This window comes from Rana temporaria, chromosome 2, assembly GCF_905171775.1.
Source record: "Rana temporaria chromosome 2, aRanTem1.1, whole genome shotgun sequence".
Classification (NCBI taxonomy): Eukaryota; Metazoa; Chordata; class Amphibia; order Anura; family Ranidae; genus Rana; species Rana temporaria.
In genome coordinates this window covers 89,791,853-89,812,652 of record NC_053490.1, presented here as the reverse complement: position 1 = coordinate 89,812,652, position 20,800 = coordinate 89,791,853, and the positions used below count along the sequence as shown (strand labels likewise).

Below are 20,800 nucleotides of genomic sequence, written 5' to 3'. Positions count from 1 at the left end.
CGTAAAGTCGCATTCGCGGACGACTTAGGAAAACGACGGAAAAAGCCGACGCTGACCCGACGCCATACTTAACATGGCATACGACGGACCTTCGTAAACTTACCCCTCATACAGCATGGGCAAGTTTACGCTCACGGAAACGTCGTAAATTCACTGCGTCGTCCGCGCGTACGTTCGGGAATCTCACGTAAATAGCTAATTTGCATAGACGACGGGGAAAACGATGAGGTGACACCTAGCGGCGGGAAAAAAAATTGCATTTAAGATCTGACAGCGTAAGAGCCTTACGCCTGTCAGATCTAAGGGATATCTATGCGTAACTGATTCTAAGAATCAGTCGCATAGATACGACGCCCCAGATTAGGACTTATGACGGCGCAAATGGCGTTGCGCCGTCGTAAGCCCTTTGAGAATCTGGGCCTATATTGTTTGGCATGTTATTTAGTTTGTGCACTTTGCACCTATTATTGCTTTTATGCTTGTGCGTTTTTATACTTTTGCATAGTTTGCCACAATATTTTGCACTTTGCACCCATTATCATTGCTTTTATGCTTTTGTGTTTTTATACTTTTGCATATACATTTTATCAACAGCTCAGCACTACTTTTTATATTCATGCACACTCAGGTCTTGGTTTTACCTTTCAGTGTTTTGTAGCAGTTGATTCATACTTAACCCCTTCACAGCTGTCATTCAGCTGTTCCACAGTAGCGCGTGAATACTCTTTATATTTATTCTTTAGCTTAACCTGGTATGCCAAAGCTTATTTTGCAACGCATTAAAGAAACAGCATTAGGGCTGATACACATCACGTGCAGTCCTGTGCGTTTTTTTCTGCATCAAAAACCGCATGGATTGTAGGTTATATGATTTCCAATGGCAAAGTTCACATCGGTGCGGTTAGTTCCAGAAAAAAAAAAGTAGAACATGCTGCATTTTTTCTGCACTGAACTGTACTGGAACAGGGTAAAATGCATAAAAAATACACTAGAACGCAGCTAAAAAACGCGCAAAAAAAATGCACGTCCTTATTTAAAAGGGGGAGGACAAAGAAAGGAGGGTAAAAACGCATCAAAAACACAAACACACACGCAGAACCGCATCAGACTGCATTTCTATGGTGTAAACCAGTCCTTAACAGGAAAAAAAAAAAAAAGGAAAAATTGTATGACATTCCATACCCAGGTTGAACCCATAGCTTATCAGCCTCAATTAGGAAGGCTGCAGTATCTATCTACTGCATTATATGATAAGGGGCGTCTTGCGGTTAGTAAAAAAAAATCTACCCTCATAACTGAAATTATTTCTCGAAAATATATCAGTTCTGATAAACTCCTTTCCATAGTAATCTCTAATAAATATTCAATGTAATATTCATTCTTTTTTTCACTGTTTTTTTTAGTTTGGTCCTTTAACCACTTAAGCCCCGGACCAATATGCTGCCTAAAGACCCAAGGTGTTTTTACAGTTCGGGACTGCGTCGATTTAACAGACAATTGCGCGGTCGTGCGACGTGGCTCCCAAACAAAATAGGCGTCCTTTTTTCCCCACAAATAGAGCTTTCTTTTGGTGGTATTTGATCACCTCTAAGGTTTTTATTTTTTGCGCTATAAACAAAAATAGAGCGACAATTTTGAAAAAAATTCAATATTTTTTACTTTTTGCTATAATAAATATCCCCCAAAAACATATATAAACATTTTTTTTCCTCAGTTTAGGCCGATACGTATTCTTCTACCTATTTTTGGTAAAAAAAATCGCAATAAACGTTTATCGATTGGTTTGCGCAAAATTTATAGCGTTTACAAAATAGGTGATAGTTTTATTGCATTTTTATTATTATTTTTTTTTTTTTACTACTAATGGCGGCGATCAGCGATTTTTTTCATGACTGCGACATTATGGCGGACACTTCGGACAATTTTGACACATTTTTGGGACCATTGTCATTTTCACAGCAAAAAATGCATTTAAATTGCATTCTTTATTGTGAAAATGACAGTTGCAGTTTGGGAGCTAACCACAGGTGGCGCTGTAGGATTTAGTGTACACTTAGTGTGTGTTTACAACTGTAGGGGGGTGTGGCTGTAGGAATGACGTCATCGATCGAGTCTCCCCTATAAAGGGGGATCACTCGATCGATGCAGCGCCATAGTGAAGCACGGGGAAGCCGTGTTTACATACGGCTCTCCCCGTTCTTCAACTCCGGGGAGCGATCGCGACTATAAACAAGTAGCCGCGCCGTCGTCCCGGATCGCTCCCCGAGGGGACCCGACCGCCGCGTGTAGCAGGGGGGGGTCCCGATCGGACCCCCGACCCACGTCTAGGCAGGCACGTACAGGTACGTTGATGTGCCTGTCCGTGCCATTCTGCCGACGTATATCTACATGCGGCGGTCGGGAAGTGGTTAAGCAGCATCTGTGCACTCAGCTTTGTTAGGGATGTGGTTTGTTCTTAGATACTATCTGGTGTCTGCCGATCGATCACGGTCACCAACTAGATCCTCCACCACATTCTGGTAGCTCCAAGTTACACAAGATTTGATTTAGAACCCAGTTCGAGGTACAACACGTTCACATCCCACAATGCAATGCAGGAGCTTGTTGACCCAGACGATTCTGGGAAAGAAATGGTAGGCTCCTTAAAAAGTAATGTAGCATTACCCCCATTGGAGCTGCTGGATTTTTGGGCGGCGTGTTGCCTCATGGCTCCTCCGAATTCTCTAGGGGTGAATGATGCGTATGTGCATAAACAGAAGTAAAGGAATGTCCACGACAGGTGCTCTTTATTACCCAGCCAGGTAAAAACAATAAAACTTGTGGTGAGGAAAGTAAAGTTGAAAGGAGGGAGAATAGCAGATTCAGGCGTAATGATAGGAAACAGTCCTGCTCCCAAACGGAACACTTCTCTCTCCTCACCACTCTCGCCGGAGTGGGTTTAGTGTGGGTTTAGTGTACCCGGACAGGCCACTCACTGATCTGGCAGCCGGAGTATCACTCGGACAATTATAGGAATAAGTCTCTGCCACAGACCCTCCTTATTGAACTTGAACTTGGGAGAAAGTCTCTGCCACAGACCCCTCTCAATGAGCCTCAGAAGATACCTCTGCCACAGGTCCCCTCTGGGTAGAGCGGCGCGCTGACTTCATCACCCGGCCTCAACTGCTCGTGTTCAGCCGGCTTCTCTGGCCATAATTCCATTTGATATATGGCAGTTAAAGCGGGGGTTCACCCGTACATAATACTTTTTCCCCTTAGATTAATGCTCGTTTTGTCTAGGGGAATCGGCTAGTTGTTTTAAAATATGAGCTGTACTTACCGTTTACGAGATGCATCTTCTCCGCCGCTTCCGGGTATGGGCTGCGGGACTGGGCGTTCCTATTTTGATTGACAGTCTTCCGAGAGGCTTCCGACGGTCGCATCCATCGCGTCACGATTTTCCGAAAGAAGCCGAACGTCAGTGCGCAGGCGCAGTATAGAGCCGCACCGACGTTCGGCTTCTTTCGGCTACTAGTGACGAGATGGATGCGACCGTCGGAAGCCTCTCGGAAGACTGTCAATCAAGAAGGAACGCCCGCTCCCGAAGACCCATACCCGGAAGCGACGGAGAAGATGCATCTCGAAAACGGTAAGTAAGGCTCATATTTTAAAACAACTAGCCGATTCCCCTAGACCAAACGAGCATCCATCTATTGGGTGAACTCCCGCTTTAAGACTAAGCAAGCACCAATCTTCCTATACAGTGGGGGAGATGTGGACCATATTACAGTGGGAAGATGTCGTTATAATTAATCGAAATTAGTCGATTAATCGATACAAAAACAAAAAAGAACAATGAATCGAACACAAAAACATTTTAAATCAGGAAACAGCCCTAATATAGATAGATAGATAGATAGATAGATAGATAGATAGATAGATAGATAGATAGATAGATATAGATAGATATAGATAGATATAGATAGATATATATATAGAGAATATATACATGTTATAAATTAATACTAGTAAGAAGATTTACCTACCTACTTGCATGCATGCCACTCCTACAGTAAGATATCTACACAGTGCCTATCATGTGGATCCTAAAGTTCACTGTACACCCAAGCTTAATTTTATTCCTCTGTTACATTAAAAATTTCAATTACAGTTTCCCCACTTGGCTTTGCTCTTGCCAAGGTTGGGAACAGAACTGGGATCACTGGTGATGAGGTCTTACTGCTGCAGAACACAGGACTAACATATTATTTCTTGACTGCATTTTTGTCTTGATCATATAAAAAACATACCCAGCATAAAAGGTTAGAGTGGATTTACAGTGGATATAAAAAGTCTACACACCCCTGCTAAAATGTCAGGTTTCTGTGATGTAAAAAAAATTAGACAAAGACAAATAATTTCAGAACTTTTTCCACCTTTAATGTGACCTATAAACTGTACAACTTAGTTGAACAACAAACTGAAATCTTTTAGGTGGAGGGAAGTAAAAAATAAAATAGTGTGTGCACACTAGGGTTGTCCCGATACCACTTTTTTAAGACCGAGTACAAGTACCGATACTTTTCAAGTACTCGCCGATACCGAATACTGATACTTTTTTTTAATCTCATGTGACATGTGTCAGTATGTTTTTTTTTTTTTATCTTTAACAATTTGTTTTTAATTTTTTACATTATTTTTTTTTACAATTTTTATTTATAATGCTTTCTTTTTTTTAAGGGGGGGGGGGTGGACCGTGTCAGTGTGTTTTTTCTTAATTTTTTTTATTTTCTACAATATTTTTTTTTATTCTTTTGTTTTTTTATTCTTTATTTTTTTATTTATTTTTTCAGCCCTGTTGGGGGGGGCTTTGGTGAGATATCAGGGGTCTTAACAGACCTCTGACATCTTCCCTTTGAGACAGAGAAAGGGGCTAGGGACACAGATTCCCCTGTCCCTTTCTCAGCAGCATCAGCTGTGCTGAAAATGAATGGAGTGAAGACAGCGTCTTCTCTTCATTCATAAACTGAAACATTTGTAAACACAGGTTACGATGTTTCAGTTATGTGAATGGACAGAGTCGGTGATCACTGACTCTGTCCATTCGGAGCAGTAAGGAGCCGGATTTACCGGCTCCTACCCCGCTCTCCATCCTGACAATTCCAGGGGGTGGAGGAGGAGCACGGAAGGGGAGAGAAACACGGTGGGATACACGGGATACATGGCGGGATGCACGGCATACGCAGCGGCATACACGGGATACGCGGAGGCATACACGGGATACGCGGAGGCATACACGGGATACGCGGAGGCATACACGGGATACGCGGCGGCTTTCAGCTGCTTTAAAATCAGCGGTGATCGGTGCTTGTAACTTCCCCACGCACTGATCACTGCCGACAGTACAAGTATCGGGTGAAGCATTTGCCCGAGTACAAGTACTCAGGCAAATGCTTGGTATCGGTCCCGATACCGATACTAGTATCGGTATCGGGACAACCCTAGTGCACACCCTTAAACTAATACTTTGTTGAAGCACCTTTTGATTTTATTACATCACTCAGTCTTTTTGGGTATTAGCATAGCACAGCTTGACTTGGCAATATTTGCCCACTATTCTTTGCAAAAACACTCCAAATCTGTCAGATTGCAAGGGCACCTCATGTGCACAGCGGTCTTCATATCACCCCACAGATTTTCAAAGGGGGATTCAGGTCTGGGCTCTGGCTGAGCCATTCCAAAACGTTAATCTTCTTCTGATGAAGCCATTAATTTGTTATTTGGATGTATGCTTTGGGTTGTTCTCATGCTGAAAGATGAAGTTCCTCTTCATGTTCAGCTTTCTAGCAGAAGCCTGAAGGTTTTGTGGCAATATTGACTGGTATTTGGAACTGTTCACAATTCTCTACCTTGACTAAGGCCCCTGTTCCAGCTGAAGAAAAACAGCCCCAAAGCATTATGCTCCCACCACCATGCTTCACGTTGGGTATGGTGTTCTTTTGGCAATGTGCAGTGTTGTTTTTTGCGCCAAACTCAACTGCCATATATCATATGGAATTATGGCCAAAAAGGTCAACCTTGGTTTCATCAGACCAGAACACAATTTTCCCACATGCTTTTGGGAGAATAGATTTGTTTTTGCAAAATTCAGCCAGTCTTGGATGTTTTTCTTTGTAAGAAAAGGCTTCTGTCTTGCTACTCTACCCCATAGCCCAGACATATGGAGAATACGGGAGATTGTTGTCACATGTAACACACAGACAGTACTTGCAGGATATTCCTGTAGCTCCTTTAATGTTGCTGTAGGCCTCTTGGTAGCCCCCCTGACCAGTTTTCTTCTCATCATGGTAATATCACTGCTGTGCCATATTTTCCATGGTATTTCTAAGGCCTTGGAAATTCTTTTGTACCCTTCTCCTGACTGATACCTTTTAACAATGAGATCCCTCTAAAGCTTTGGAAGCTCTCTGCGGACCATGGCTTTTTGCTGTAGGATGCGACTGAAAGTTCTGAAATTATTTATCTTTGTCTCATTTTTTTACATCACAGAAACCTGACATTTTAAACAGACTTTTTATATCCACTGTATATACATTGTCCTACATATATTTTAACTTTTCTTTAACTCTGACACCTTGCTAAACATGGTTCTAATATTGTTTATTTTATAAAATGTGTTTATAGCCGTGATTATGGCAATATACTAAAGGCCCCATACACACGAGAGGATTTATCCGCAGATACGGTCCAGCGGACCGTATCCGCGGATAAATCCTCTCGAGGATTTCAGAGGATTTCTATGCGATGGCGTGTACACACCATCGCATTGAAATCCGCGCTGAAATCCTCTGCCGATGACGTGTCGCGCCGTCGCCGCTATTATGACGCGGCGACGGGCGCGACGCTGTCATATAAGGAATTCCACGCATGCGTCAAATCATTACGACGCGTGCGGGGAATCCCTTTGGACGAATGGATCCGGTAAGTCTGTACAGACGAGCGGATCCATCCGTTGGAATGGATTCCAGCAGATGGATTTGTTGTGCATCACAGCAAATATCCGATCTGCTGGAATCCATCCCAGAGGAGATTTCTCCGCGGAAACAGATCCGCTGGCGTGTACACACCATAGGATCTATCCGCAGAAACCCATTTGCTGGGATTTATCTGCGGATGGATTCTATCGTGTGTACGGGGCCAAAGCCTTGAAATGTGTTGGTCAAGATAACAATCAAATAAACCCTCTTTGAAATGGGGACGATTCGTCTATCTTTCCCGTATAAGGAGTTCCCCATCCAGTATAGAGAAGAGCACATATATACAGAAATCAGTATTTGATTCTAGCCAATGACATTTGCCCATAAACTGAGTTTTAACATGCAAACAGATGAACTCACCCATATCTATGTCATCTTGGACACGCTTTCTCTCATCCAAAAATGCTTGCAGCCATCTCTGTTTGTCCTCTGGCTTCTTTGCACAAAATAAATGGACCTCTTCAGTCTCTTTATTTACCATTTTAAAAGCATTTTTAATGTTCAGATTGAAGTCCCTGTCCTTTCCGTCCTCAACGTCTGTAAACTCCATCTCATCCATGTCTATTCGACCCTTGTAGTACAAAATGTCTCTGCGTAACAAGTCCTTTTTGCAGAACACCATCTGGTGGTCAAAGAGGAAGAAAGTCCTTTGCTGGCTTTTGCCTTGTTTGAAGATCTTTGTCAGTTCTCCTGAATAAATGAGCTCTGAGCTTCTGGTCAAAAGGTCTTGTCCCTACATTAAAATAAGAAGAACGGATCACGTTTGGGGAAAACAAAAATTCCAGTTCTATCCACACACAGCTTTCAACTATGGAGCTCTGGAATTATTAAATGCAACTACTTTACTACAATGGAAGTGCGGCTGTAGGATAGGGACAGGGGTGCCCAGTTTTTCCCAAAATGACTACTACGCGTCAATGTGTAAACACTGTATGTGTCTGTAATACATACATACATACATACCACACACACTGTCTATGTAGGTGATTGGGGGGGCAACTCACAACATAAAAAAATAGGTAGGGTCCATTTTATTTGTTAACCTGATACGTCCTTTGGACAGGGTACCTAAATAATCCACAAACCAATATGGAGGGGACCCCTACAGGTCACCTCGCAAAACAGAAGTTGCATAGGGAGAACACACCACGGGATTTGAAACTAGAAAAAAAATTCACCAGATTAGCAAAAAAATATATAAAAAGGCCAATTCATCCAAGCACCACTAGTTTAAAACACAACAGGGCCCCACACTCACACACACACAAACACACACATTATGCAGATGAACCTCTTGTGGTTAATCCCTAGTGCCGGACCTGGGGACAAGGCAGGGGGCCTGGGGTCCAGGACAATGCATGCCTAAAATTGGGTTAATGCACCGTAAGGGTGCCTCAGATTCCACTATATCAGTATCATCCACTGTCCCTTGATCAGATTCTGGAAATAGGGATAAAACGCTAGAGATGGGCTACACTGGGTAGGGATGGCCCTATATTGAACCCCCCAAATCCAAGGAGAGCTGTAGCACAGCATGCTTTGAATTCGCATTCACATGGCCACCTATATAAGGACAGTCTCAAAACACCTTCGGTCTTGCACCATCAATTACCCATGGGGCTCAGAGCAAAATTCTGATTATATAAGCCCACAATCAGTAAGAGGAACACAGCTACCAGAATTGTCATTTAAATGAACCTCACACCCTTTAGAGTACTGTTTCATATGTTGGTAAAGTCCTCCTGGTTGTTTCTCGAATCGACCTGATGTTACGCTGGGTGAATAAAGCATTGCTGGTGTGTGAGCATTGGTTGGCTAATAGGGAATGTCATCTTAGACCCACTCTTACCATCCTGGCAGTGTCTGCCTTGGGGTGGTAAACAGTAGTTTGCAATTATGTACAGCTGCCATTGTCCACAGACAACATCACACTTGAGCTTGCCAAGTGTGTTCCAATTAATGCAGAATGGAATTGCTGACTGTGGGCTGACATAAATCAGATTATTATTACAAGCCCCACAGCCAATTAATTGATGGTGAAAGACCGAAGGTGCTATGAGACTGTCCTTATATAGGTGGACATGTGAATGCAGATTCAAAGTGTAGCCCATCTCTAGTGTTTTCTCCCTATTACCCGAATCTGATCACAGGACAGTGGATGATCCCGCGGATAGTGGAGTGGAGTCAGAGGCGCCCTTATCGTGCATTAACCCTATTTTAGGCATACATTGTCTTGGACCCCAGACCCCTTGCCCTGTCCCCAGGTCCGACACTAGGGATTAACCACAAGAGGTTTATCTGCATTACCCGTGTATGTGGGGCCCTGTTGGGTGTGCAACACAACGTTGTCCACCGTTTTTAACTATTGGTGCTTGGATGAATTGGCCATTTTATATAATTTTTTTCAATAAAAAAGGAGTTTTTTCTAATCCAGTGGTTGGTTCTCCATATGCAACTTCTGTTTTGCGAAGTGACCTGTAGGTGTCCCCTCTATATTGGTTTGAGTATTAAGGAAGCCAATAGAAGGGTGGATAGGGTTTCTCTCTTGGTCATGGTAAGCAGTGTGGGGACTAATCCATTGAAGATGTAATAAAATAGGGCCTATTTAGAGATGTATAACTTTTGTTGGGATTTAGGTCCCTGGTTAACCCACAATGGCTAGGGTTGCTGCTTAGCTACGCTTTCCTAGAATGTGCCCTCATCCTAGGAAAAGGATGACTGTAAGCATGCAAGTTCTGCAATTAACCTTCTGCAAGTAAGCAGTTGAAAGGCTGTTGATGTGTGGACCATTCCTTTCTCCTAAGCTCAAGATAAGAATGTCTCCCGGTAACTAAACTTGGCATGTGCGGACTGTAGTCGGAATGTGGAAGCACAGCCGGAGCATAGGTCAAGCTGAACATCTATGAGTAGATCAGCTCATACAAAAAGGAAAGCCACTGGAGTGGTTTAGTCCCCAGATACACCCCCCCCCCCCCCCCCCAAGTTCTGGAACAAGTGCATGTCTGTGTGATCAGGTTATTGTCTTGATATGAATTATTTAAAGAGTACTTGTGCTGATCATGCAGCCCAACATGAGGCAGACCACCATTACACAAAACACCTAATATTCACATCAGGTACTCAACACCTTTACAAATCATGGCCCAGATTCACAAAAGAGATACGACGGCGTATCTCCTGATACGCCGCCGTATCTCTGTTTTAGGGTCTTCCTAACTATGCGACTGATTCATAGAATCAGTGACGCATAGTTACCCCTAAGATCCGACAGGTGTAATTGAATTACACTGTCGGATCTTAGGATGCAATACCTCGGCCGCCACTGGGGGGAGTTCGCGTCGTAAACCAGCGTCGGGTATGCAAATTATTAGTTACGGTGATCCACGACGTTTTTTTCGCGTTCGCTACGTCGCTGCTAGTCTAGTTTCCCGTCGCAAAGTTAGTCGTCGTTTTAGCTGCCCTAACTTTACACAGCCCACGTATGTGCTGTATAAAGTATGGCCGTCGTTCCCGCGTCTAAATTTAAAAATGTTTTGTTTTTGCGCAAGACGTCCGGGAATACGAAAGTACGCTACGCACGTCGCCGTTCGGAAAAATGACGTCACTTCGCGCAAAGCACGGCGGGAATTTTAAAACGGAGCATGCGCAGTAGGTCCGGTGCGGGAGCGCGCCTAATTTAAATGGCACACGCCCCTTTGAATTACGCGGGCTTACGCCGGAGGCCGCCGGCGTAAGTTTTCATGCAAGTGCTTTGTGAATCAGGCACTTGCGATAAAAACTTGCGGCGGTGTAACGTATCTACGATACGTTACGCCGCCGCGATTCTACGTGAATCTGGCCCCATGTGCCTCCAAAAACTCTATTAATATATTTTGTAGATAAATTCCAGATCTGTGGTAGGAGATATGGGCTGTACAGTCTGATAAGAAAGCAATCCTGTGTACAGGCAGGAAGGAGTGCGCACAGCCTGACCTGTCCTTAGCAACCGATAAAGTACAGTAATTGGTTGGTAGAACGTGTGGGGGAAACGGGGGCACCCTGAACAGCTTTCTGGGTTGGCAACAGGGAGTACTGATAGCAGCAGAGAGGAGGAGAGAGTCGGGAGACGGTGCGGGCTGAACTCTTTCCCTCCTGCCTGTACACAGGAGTTAACACAGGATCACTTTTTGATCAGACTGTTGGGGCAATTTTTTTATCATTTTGCCACCGGACCCCTCTTTGTGGCACTGGATGAAAAATACTGTTAAAAGGGATGCACGTTAAAAAGGTGCCCAAAAGCTTTAAAACATCAAGAGGGGAATCCCTGTCCCACTCACTTTTCATTGGTTCAGACAGTCAGAACTTTCCAAGTACTAGTACCCATAAAAGGAAGCCAAATAAAAATTGTGCAAAAAAGTTCGACAGTCAAAAGTGGCCACATGCTGCCCAATTCTGCTACAACTCGATGGATCCATACATCAAATTTAACTGTACCAAGCAGTTCAATTACAGTAAGATTCACTGAGAAACAAGGCAAGAATTCTGGTTTCCATAGACAACTATCCTACTTTTCTCTAGATTACCTTGCTCTGTTATACATCAGCACCCTTCACAATGAGCTCTTTCATTGCACAAGTGTACCTGCCCCCCCCCCCCCCCCTCACCCAGATATTGCTCGCGAGATACTCCAATCACACGCATGTGCTGTAGAGGGGACCGAAATTTCCTTTATGACCAATAACCCATAGGTCTTTGACTGTAAAACTAAACCAAATCCACATTGTTCTGTGTGATTCTGGTGTCTTTGTACTATGGAGCCAGGAGTCTGAAAAGGACAGCTTCCATCTAAAGCTTATCACACAGGTGTTCTGCTTCATTAAGTTAACTTTAAAGAGGAAATCCCCTTATATCTGGTATTTCAATCATTTGTAATTGATGGAAAAGTAAAAGCTGAACTCAAGCTGTTGCTTTAAAATAGTTTGCATCGGTGGATGTCACGAGCGTTGTATAAACCGTATGCAACATCAGCTACACAGTGGTGTATTTGGGTTTTGTGCTGCCCTAGGCCTGACTAAACTCGTGCAACCCCTAATTTAAATATGATCCATCCTTCCTGTCAAGGTCACACCCCTTCCTGTTTAAAACCTGCCCTTAAATTTTCCAGTGGGGACACTAGTTCTGAAGGCCTTGGGGGGTGATTCCCTTAATCTGCAGAGATTTCCTCTCACTTCCTGTTTGGCTATGGGGAAGGAAATGAAGGGAAATGAACGGATGGCAGAAAAAAAAATTAACAGGGGTTATAACCATCCCTTACTCAATCCAAAATGGTAAAAAAAAAAAAAAAAAAAGTGTTGCCTATAGTTCTACTTTAAGCACAAATTTTGCAGAAAACATATAGCACAGTGATGAAGGTATGTGGTCCCGGCAGCGAGCACAGGAAGGATTGGGGGCAGGAACAAATAAATTCATCTGTTTATTTTTCTCATCAGCAATCAACAAATAAAATTAAGATTCCTCAATATGTATAACTGACACAAGCAAAGGATTGCAGGAGAGTCCTGCTACCTACCTGCCAGGTATAGGAGACCATGTCAGTGTCCCTTGTGTCTGTGCCATCCCTATCATACCGCATTGTCTTGTGGCCCGGTCAACCTCATATGACTGCCGCTACACAAAGTGTAGCGCAAGCCGGCGGGGACTCTTTTTGTGCTGCCCCTTGCAAAGTGCTGCCCTAGCCCTAGGCACAGCGTAGCAGCTACATACAGTATAGCACTGTGTTCCAAGAGCAGTACAGCGACTTGCCATCCCATTCTCAGAAAAAAATCTAGTTGGAGATGAGCTCAGCACAGGAAGCAATACAAGGCTTTCTCTGACTGGCTGATGAAGAGAGATGGGCAGATGATGTCACAATCTCCACCTTAGTCAACTCATTCAGAAAATACAAAGCTTCTTGTGAACGGCTGAGCAGCACTCAGGCCGACCAGATTTTGTTCTAGAAGCAGGACAGAAAGTTCCCGTCTTGCAGCCGAACACATCGCTGTATACTGTATGCAACTGATGCAACATACAGTTTATACAGCCTTTCCAATAGACACATTTGGAGTTTGGCTTTAAATGGATACAATGCTTTCTTTAGCCAGCTCCTTTACACCCACATCAGCAGTAATGTTGGCTTATTGACATTTTATTTATATCATGGACAATGCAAAAGAAGAATGAGAAAGAGAGAACACACACACACACACGAGATGGTACAATACTATTTCTGTGTACATATCTATCAACACTACTGATAAAAGAAAGAAGTGGGAGGAGGAGTTTTTAGAAGTTACCAAATTATCCATCAGAGGTGAATGTGTGCTAGATTTTTCTGTAAAGTTTCACAATCAACAACTGCCAGTAAGAAGTTTCACTTCAAGTCAGCCCTTTCCTCCCCACTCATCAATCCAATAATAGATTCCAGCACTGAAGACGTTCCCTGCTGCATTCACTACTCACCTCCCAGCCCACTATGGAGACCTGCCAGCAGGCGATCTTGTCTATGCTTTCCAGCCGTCGTTTCCGCTCATTAATTAAACAGGCAACATTTTTCATGGCTTCATAAGCTTCTTTTATTTTACCGTAATCCCTGCAACAAAAACAGGCATTAATCTCTGACCAATAGGTGTGCTGCGTTGTGGTAAATGAGATCTGTTATTATACAGGTTGGCATAAGATACACAGAGAGAACTTGAAATAAAATACCAAACATCAACTGCTTTCATCTTTATAAATATGATGATTAGAATTACAATTACAATATAAAAGTATAGGTCAATGATTGATACGTTTAACCATCTCAATTACCGCCAGATTGTAAAAAAAATGGCAGAGCAGTGAACACGTATTTCTTCATTGTGGTTTATAAATGTCACTTCAGACAACAATGTGCTTGAAAATGGCCGTAGATGGAACTGTGATCAGAGTGACTCTGTACCTTTTGATCCCTGCATACCAATCCCAGCCATTACATGTGTAAACACTAGCAGAGTTACAAGTAAACATTTAGTCCATTCATAATTGAGGAGCCTTCCCCTTCATGATTGAGGAATGGGCTGGATGTTTGTAAACATAGCAGGAAAGGGGGAATTGGCAGATATAAGGTGGAGTTAGGGGGCCTTAAATAGCCATCAATTACCAGTGATTGCAGGATTTAATTTTTTTTTTTTAAAGGTTGCGATGGTGGGAAGGGGTTTAACCCATTTATAACCAAGTAATACAACACTGCTGCATCCAGAAAGTGGGCTTTAAATCTGGGTACCGCATATATTAGTTCTTGTGTTTGTGCTGGGATCATGCTTGAGTACTCCCAGGACTAAGATCAGGCTGTCTGGACAGGCTGGGTTGTCTACGAACGATCGGGACCCAGGGGAACTGGATCCCGATCACATTGATCATTCAATCTGTAGCCCTCCCGTGTGTTATTTTTCCACTGTGAAACACTTTCCCACTAGTGAGGAGGAGACAATACATTGGGGTTGATTTACTAAGGCTGGGTTCACACTACTACACTACTTTCATCCTACTTTGCTTTGCTACATTGGTCCTACATTTATCCTACATTGGTCCTACATCCATCCTACTTTCATGAACAGGATACTACTTTGGTCCGACTTCAATGATATTCAATGGGCCTGAAGTAGGATCAATGTAGGACCAAAAGTAGTACAGGGAGCATTTTCAAAGTCGGACCGACTTGTGTAGGACGCTACAAGACGCTCTCATAGGGAAACATTGAACACAGAGCAAAGTAGGATGAAAGTAGTGTAGTAGTGTGAACCCAGCCTAAATCTGGAGTGCAAAATATGGTGCAGCTGTGTATGGTAGCCAAAGTTTCTAACTTCAGCTTTTTCAATTAAAGTATAACTAAAAGCAAAACTTTTTTTTTTTAGTTGTGGATAGAGCGGAGAGAGATTAGAACACCAGTCAGTATTTATTGCCATCAGTGCCCCCGCTAGGAAGAGTCACCCTCTGTAATTGTTCTGTTTACCATTATCATTTAAAGTGAAAGTATAAGAAAATCCCAAATTCTGGGTTGTCCCCAGAAGAGTAATAGAGGGGAAATCTTCCAATAGGTACACTAATCCTGGCAATCTGTAATGCCCAAGGAATTCCATAATTTGCAGGGATTTCTCACTTCCTGTTTTGACTATTGGACAGAAAATGAAGGGAGATCACCCTAAAGGGGCTCGGATGGCAAAAAATAAACTGACAGGGGCTACGGCCCTCTGTTATGCTGCGTTCAATTCCGACCGTGTGTAGGCTCAATCTGACTTTTTCTGTCGGAATTTCCGACAGCAAAAATTTGAGAGCTGGTTTTCTATTTTTTCGACAAGAAAAGTTCTTGCCAGAAATTCCGATTGTCTGTATGCAATGCCGCCGCGTAAAAAAACCATGCATGCTCGGAATCAATTCGAGGCGTGCGCTGAATAATTTTACTCAGCTCGTCGCATTGTTGTACGTCACGGCATTCTTGACAGTTGGAATTTTTTGTGACAGTGTGTATGCAGCACAAGTTTGAGCCAACATTCCGTCGAAAAAAAAAAAAAATCCACATTTTTTTTTGTCGGAATTTCCGATCGTGTGTACGCGACAATACTCTATCCAAAAAAAAAAGCCTAATTTCTCATTTCTCTTTTTACATAACCTCAGTGGCTTTGATATCTGTCTTATGTATAACTTTAATATTAGCGTGTCATCAAGCCCATTCTGCATATTTATTTTCTGTGGTCTTGAGCAATATAGAGAACATTCCATCCCTAATTTAAAAATTGGTTAGCAAAACAAATATAAACACATTCTACTGAGGGCTATTATAAAAATGTCATGCACATTTCATTACAGCCACTGGATCATTGTTCCATTTTCAAATTGTAACTATGCATCTGATTATAATAGGAATGACTTGGTCTCTCTGCCTCTGAATGTCTTCCTGCAAGCACATTCTTTAAGTTTAGGGTCAGGAACACTGTACCCTCTCCCTGCATTGAAAGAATTCTCTATTTTACAGCCATCACACTGGCTGATCCTATCCACTGTTCCCCCACCAAGCTCCAAATTTCTCCAACACTACCCCCATTGTGTCAGCGAGAGGAAAATCCATTAACTCCGATGGAGGGAAGTCCGCGGTCACAGGATACACCGAGCACCATGGGCTGATAAGAGGGATAGAAATTAAGAATATGTTGTGGAATTAAGGGAGCAATGAGAACGAAAGACATCAAAACAACGTTGGAAGCCAAGCTAGATGAATGTCTCGATTCAAGGGTGAACATTGACAGCTTGTACTTGGGGATGAGAAACGGCTTGGGCATGTGAGAGGCACAACAAAGCCAGTCTATGGGGCTGCAGATGTTTTCCTCTGCAATTTAAATTCATCTTTATAGGGGGTAATGAAAATGTGCAAAGTAGAATATTCTATTGCTGCCTGTCTCCAGTCCTCTCGCCAAATCATGTCATAGCCTGTCACAAACAGCACTGTCCATACAGATGTTTTCCACTGAGAAGCAATTCAACACAAGGCCATCCAGCTAGATTTTTTTTTCTTCGCAGAGACGCTAATCGTCTCTAATCACTGTTCACATATACCAGGCATCATCTAAGATGACAGCAGTGCTGAGCAAAAAGTTGATGAGTGATGACAACCATGTCCATCAGGGGGAATTACTGTCTCTCGGAAATGTATAACTATACACTAGGCTCAGAAGCACCAAGCACACAAGTGTAAAATAAACCTGTGCATTCATCATACAGGGAAAAGCAAAAGATTCACTTAAATACAGAACTCCCCAGCAGTACAGTAAAACCTTGGATTGAGAGCGTTTTGCAAGACAAGCAAAATGTTTTAATAAATTTGCCTTTATATACAAGCGATGTCTTGATATAAGAGTAGCGTCATGTCACAACGGAGTATAAAAAAAGAAAAAAGAGGAGCCTCTAAGTTTAGCAATATGGTTACATTTAAATGAAGGTACAACATTTAGCAATGTATTGCTACTCTTAGAGGTGCCTCTTTTCTCTTTTATACCCTGTAAAAAAAATGCTTTGATATACAAGTGCTTTGGATTACAAGCATGTTTCTAGAACGAATTATGCTCGCAAACCAAGGTTTTACTGTATATACTTCCCTTCGCTCCTCCACCACTTTGTTTAGCTGCCAAAAGCATAGTAAAAAGCCTAGAACAACTTCCACCTACAGGTACTCGCCTACCTTTCTCTGGCAGAAATGGCCTCCTCCAGTGTCAACATTGAGTGGCTTAAAGTGTTACTAAACCCATGACCCTGCATTCACTATATCTGGTCTCCTACAGAACATGGAAATGCAATTGTTTTAGTAAATCTAAACTGCCAAATACCTTTTCTCATCAGCAGTATATAGCAGTCTTGTGACTACAGCATTTAGACACTTTATAAAATAGAAATTGACTGGGGCCATCTTAAGTGTGGGCATCATGAAGCCAGACTGTATGACTTCCTGGATTTCAGCCTTGCAGACCTCGCACATTCTCAGTGCTGCACAAGCAGTGTCAGATCAGGTTTCAGCACCTGTGCTGTCCAAGTCACATGATTCTTTGAGACTGAGGAGTGCACAGACTCCTGGAAAGTTACACCCACTACATTCCCAGGAGTCTGTGCGGTGTAGGTTAGGAAGCATTAAGCACCTAGGTGCAGGAAGTGGGAAGATTAACTATTCTGCCTAGCAACAACACTTTGAAGGCATCTAAAAAAAAAAATTTTTTTTTTGTAAAGGACTAATGACATTTTTTTAAAACTACTGATGTAATGTTATATTTATGGGTGGAACTCCACTTTAAGGAGCATGTTAAAAGGTAATTTAGAAATAAAGTAGGCTGCAAGCAGCAGGTGGCACCCATCTGTTTTCTTTATGTTTGCAAGAGTAGTCTCACTGGCTGTTTACAGAGCTAAATAGCTTATGCTTTATTCAAGCAAAGTTGAATAGACAGTGTCTTATCTCCTTTCCTGATCGTGATGTACAGATTGCTTTGTACGATGTCTAAGAAAAAAAATTACTTGGAATATGCTGTCCCATTAGAAACACCACAATGCTCTGAAAATCTTGTGTCATGGGTGTAACTTGTAATAAATGTTTTTTTTTGGAGCAGGATGTTATATAAATAGTTCAGTATATTATAGAATGTATCCAAATAGTATGGTGTATAACATAGAATAGAGATTTCGGGAGTAGTAATAATTAGGAGAAAGACTTTGATACAAGTCTGAATGTACACAAATAGTAATAAAACATCAGTGCAAACCATTTTTCATTAAAAAAAAAAGAGCACTATTATAGTTTTCGTTTTGTATTTTTTTTTCCCCATAATGTTATGTTTAGATTCACCAATCTCATACATTATGTGACCCTGGCACTGTGCCATGGCCTCTTTCCACTGCAATGTGCTAAAAATAGTGCATGAAGTTAGGATTTTCTGGTTTGATTAAGCAAATAAGTGCCCACCTGTGATCTTGTGTTGTGTATTTTAATAGCTCGGCTAGCTGCAATGGGTACTTGCAGATCTTCTGGACTGGAGTCAGCAGGAAACCGTCAATAGCTATATCGATCATTTGCTGTAACAGACGACAGGCCTCGAAGAAGTGTCTGTACTTGCTCTGCTTCATCAGATTGGAGAGCTCCAGGCAGGCACTGGGGTGATTGTTACAGTACTCAGAGTAGACCGAAAACCCATCTTGCTGCAAATGAAAAGAAGCACAGTGGTTAGCCTTGTGTCATTGCAGCAGTGTGGTTGTCTTTCCTTTATTTCACTTTTCACTAAACCTTAAAGGCGAAGTTCACCTTTTGTTTCTAAATTCCAGCTCCCTTGTGTACCAATAGAGCATTGATGTACTTATTTTGCAAAAATAAATCAACTTTCCATCAATTCTACCAAGGTTTACTTCGATCTTCATAGCAGTTTTAAAACACTGCTCCATTACTTCTGCCTTACTTTCTGGACAGACTTTAGGTCATGACACAGGAAGAAGCTGACCAGCTGATCTCATTAGCACACACCCTGCATAATCTACCTTTAGCTGGCAAACTCCTTCCTGCATCATGTCCTAAAGTCTGTCCAGGATAGGAAGGCAGAAGCAAATCGAGCAGTGTTTTATAACAGCTATGAAGAGAGTGAGGCAAGCTTGTGTAGAATGAAAAAAAAAAAAAAGGGAACTTAGCATTTAATACAAACGCACTCCATTTAAAAAAAAAAAATAGCTCAAAGGCTGCATATGAGTAGTCAAAGTGGTGTGTAGAAGGTGTGAAGATACATCGCTCCAAACGCTCATCAGTGCCCCCTGTTGCAGTTGCTTGCATGTCCAGATTTGGAAGTAGGAGCACCAGCAACCTGTTTTTTGCCATCTATGTCCTGTAATTCAGGCCTCTAGCAACTGAATCAAATAGTCAAATTACCCATATGAAGTTATAATTGTCTAGTAATGTCCAATGCAAAACCCAAGGTGGTATGAAGTCAGCATGCACAAGACCTCAAATGTGGGGACCTGTTGTAACCTAACCAATGTAAATGTCACCTCATAAACCACTTTGGCCCAAGCAAGGTATAACATTTATTTATATATATATATATATATATATATATATATATATATATATATATATATATATATATATATATATATATATATATATATATATATATTTATGGTCGTTACCCTCTGACCGAGAGTGATGTGGATCACATAAACACGCGACAAGACTTACAACATAAATAGACCTGAAGTGTGCCTTGGTGGTCTGGTCAGTATGCCAAGAAAAGGGGGCATACCCAAGGTAAGTAATGGGTAGTTAATTGAAGAAGGTTATGCTGTGAAGTGCCCTGAAAAAGGGAAGGGTGGGAGGGTGTCGACTCACGGACATGAGGTGAGCTGGGAAGAGTCGGCCCAGTGACGTGTAGTACCGCACACTAAACTGACAAAGAGCATGTGTGAGTGGGCTGCTTAAATACCCTCCGGGCTCCTCCCATAAACTCAGGCCACCACACTGGCCTTTATATATATATATATATATATATATATATATATATATATATATATATATATATATATATGCGTGTGTGTGTGTGTGTGTGTGTGCGTGAATAGAGCTTTACACAAACTCACATTTTCTAGGAAGCAATCACCAATTTCACTCAGGTGAGGTTCCTCTTTGTTGTACTGTTTTTCTAGATTCTTGTAGAATGCCTTCTGAAACTTGTAAACTTCTTCAATGTTACCAAAAATAATCTTGAGCTGTGCTTCGGTAAACATGCTGGTGTGCTTTCGACACTGCTTGATGTAGCCCTGCAATGAAGGATGAAAGGATTTGGTGAAATTTTGGCCTGCCATATGCTACCTATGGCACTCTGACTCCATTAAGGCCAAGTGGAGCAAGTTGAAGCTACTGAGCATCCATAGAGTTGTAGAGCAGTGCTTACCTTGTGTGGGCTCTATTGTCAAAGTCTAGATAAGAGCTACATACAGTACAATTAAAATAGTTCCTGGTTTAACACTAAACTTCAGCCATAAGAAATAAATGTCACAAATTAATGCAACGCTGTATTACTTGATATATTAAATGTAATGTATATTAAATGCAAGCAGTGAAAGAACCAGAATTAGACATAGTATCAGATTATTGCAGTGTCTATACAGTAAAGTGCAGACTAAGAGGAGACAGTCAGCTATTTCAGAGTTCTTATGGGCTAAGAAGGGGCATGAGGATAAGGACAAAGAAATATAAGCTTCACAATCTGCAG

At 42.1% G+C, this 20,800-nt stretch overlaps 1 protein-coding gene across 5 annotated transcripts in view; it reads right to left on the bottom strand.

Annotated features, from left to right (window-relative positions):
* SPATA13 (spermatogenesis associated 13) overlaps positions 1-20,800 on the bottom strand; it is a 134,249-nt gene that overhangs the window by 20,125 nt on the left and 93,324 nt on the right. For all 5 annotated transcript variants that reach the window (XM_040340509.1, XM_040340510.1, XM_040340512.1 and 2 more), the window contains 4 exons: positions 20,166-20,345; positions 18,511-18,743; positions 13,494-13,623; positions 7,377-7,749 (listed from right to left, as the gene is read on the bottom strand). In XM_040340509.1, coding sequence (XP_040196443.1) covers positions 7,377-7,749; positions 13,494-13,623; positions 18,511-18,743; positions 20,166-20,345 — 916 coding nt within the window. The remainder of the gene's footprint in view (positions 1-7,376; positions 7,750-13,493; positions 13,624-18,510; positions 18,744-20,165; positions 20,346-20,800) is intronic.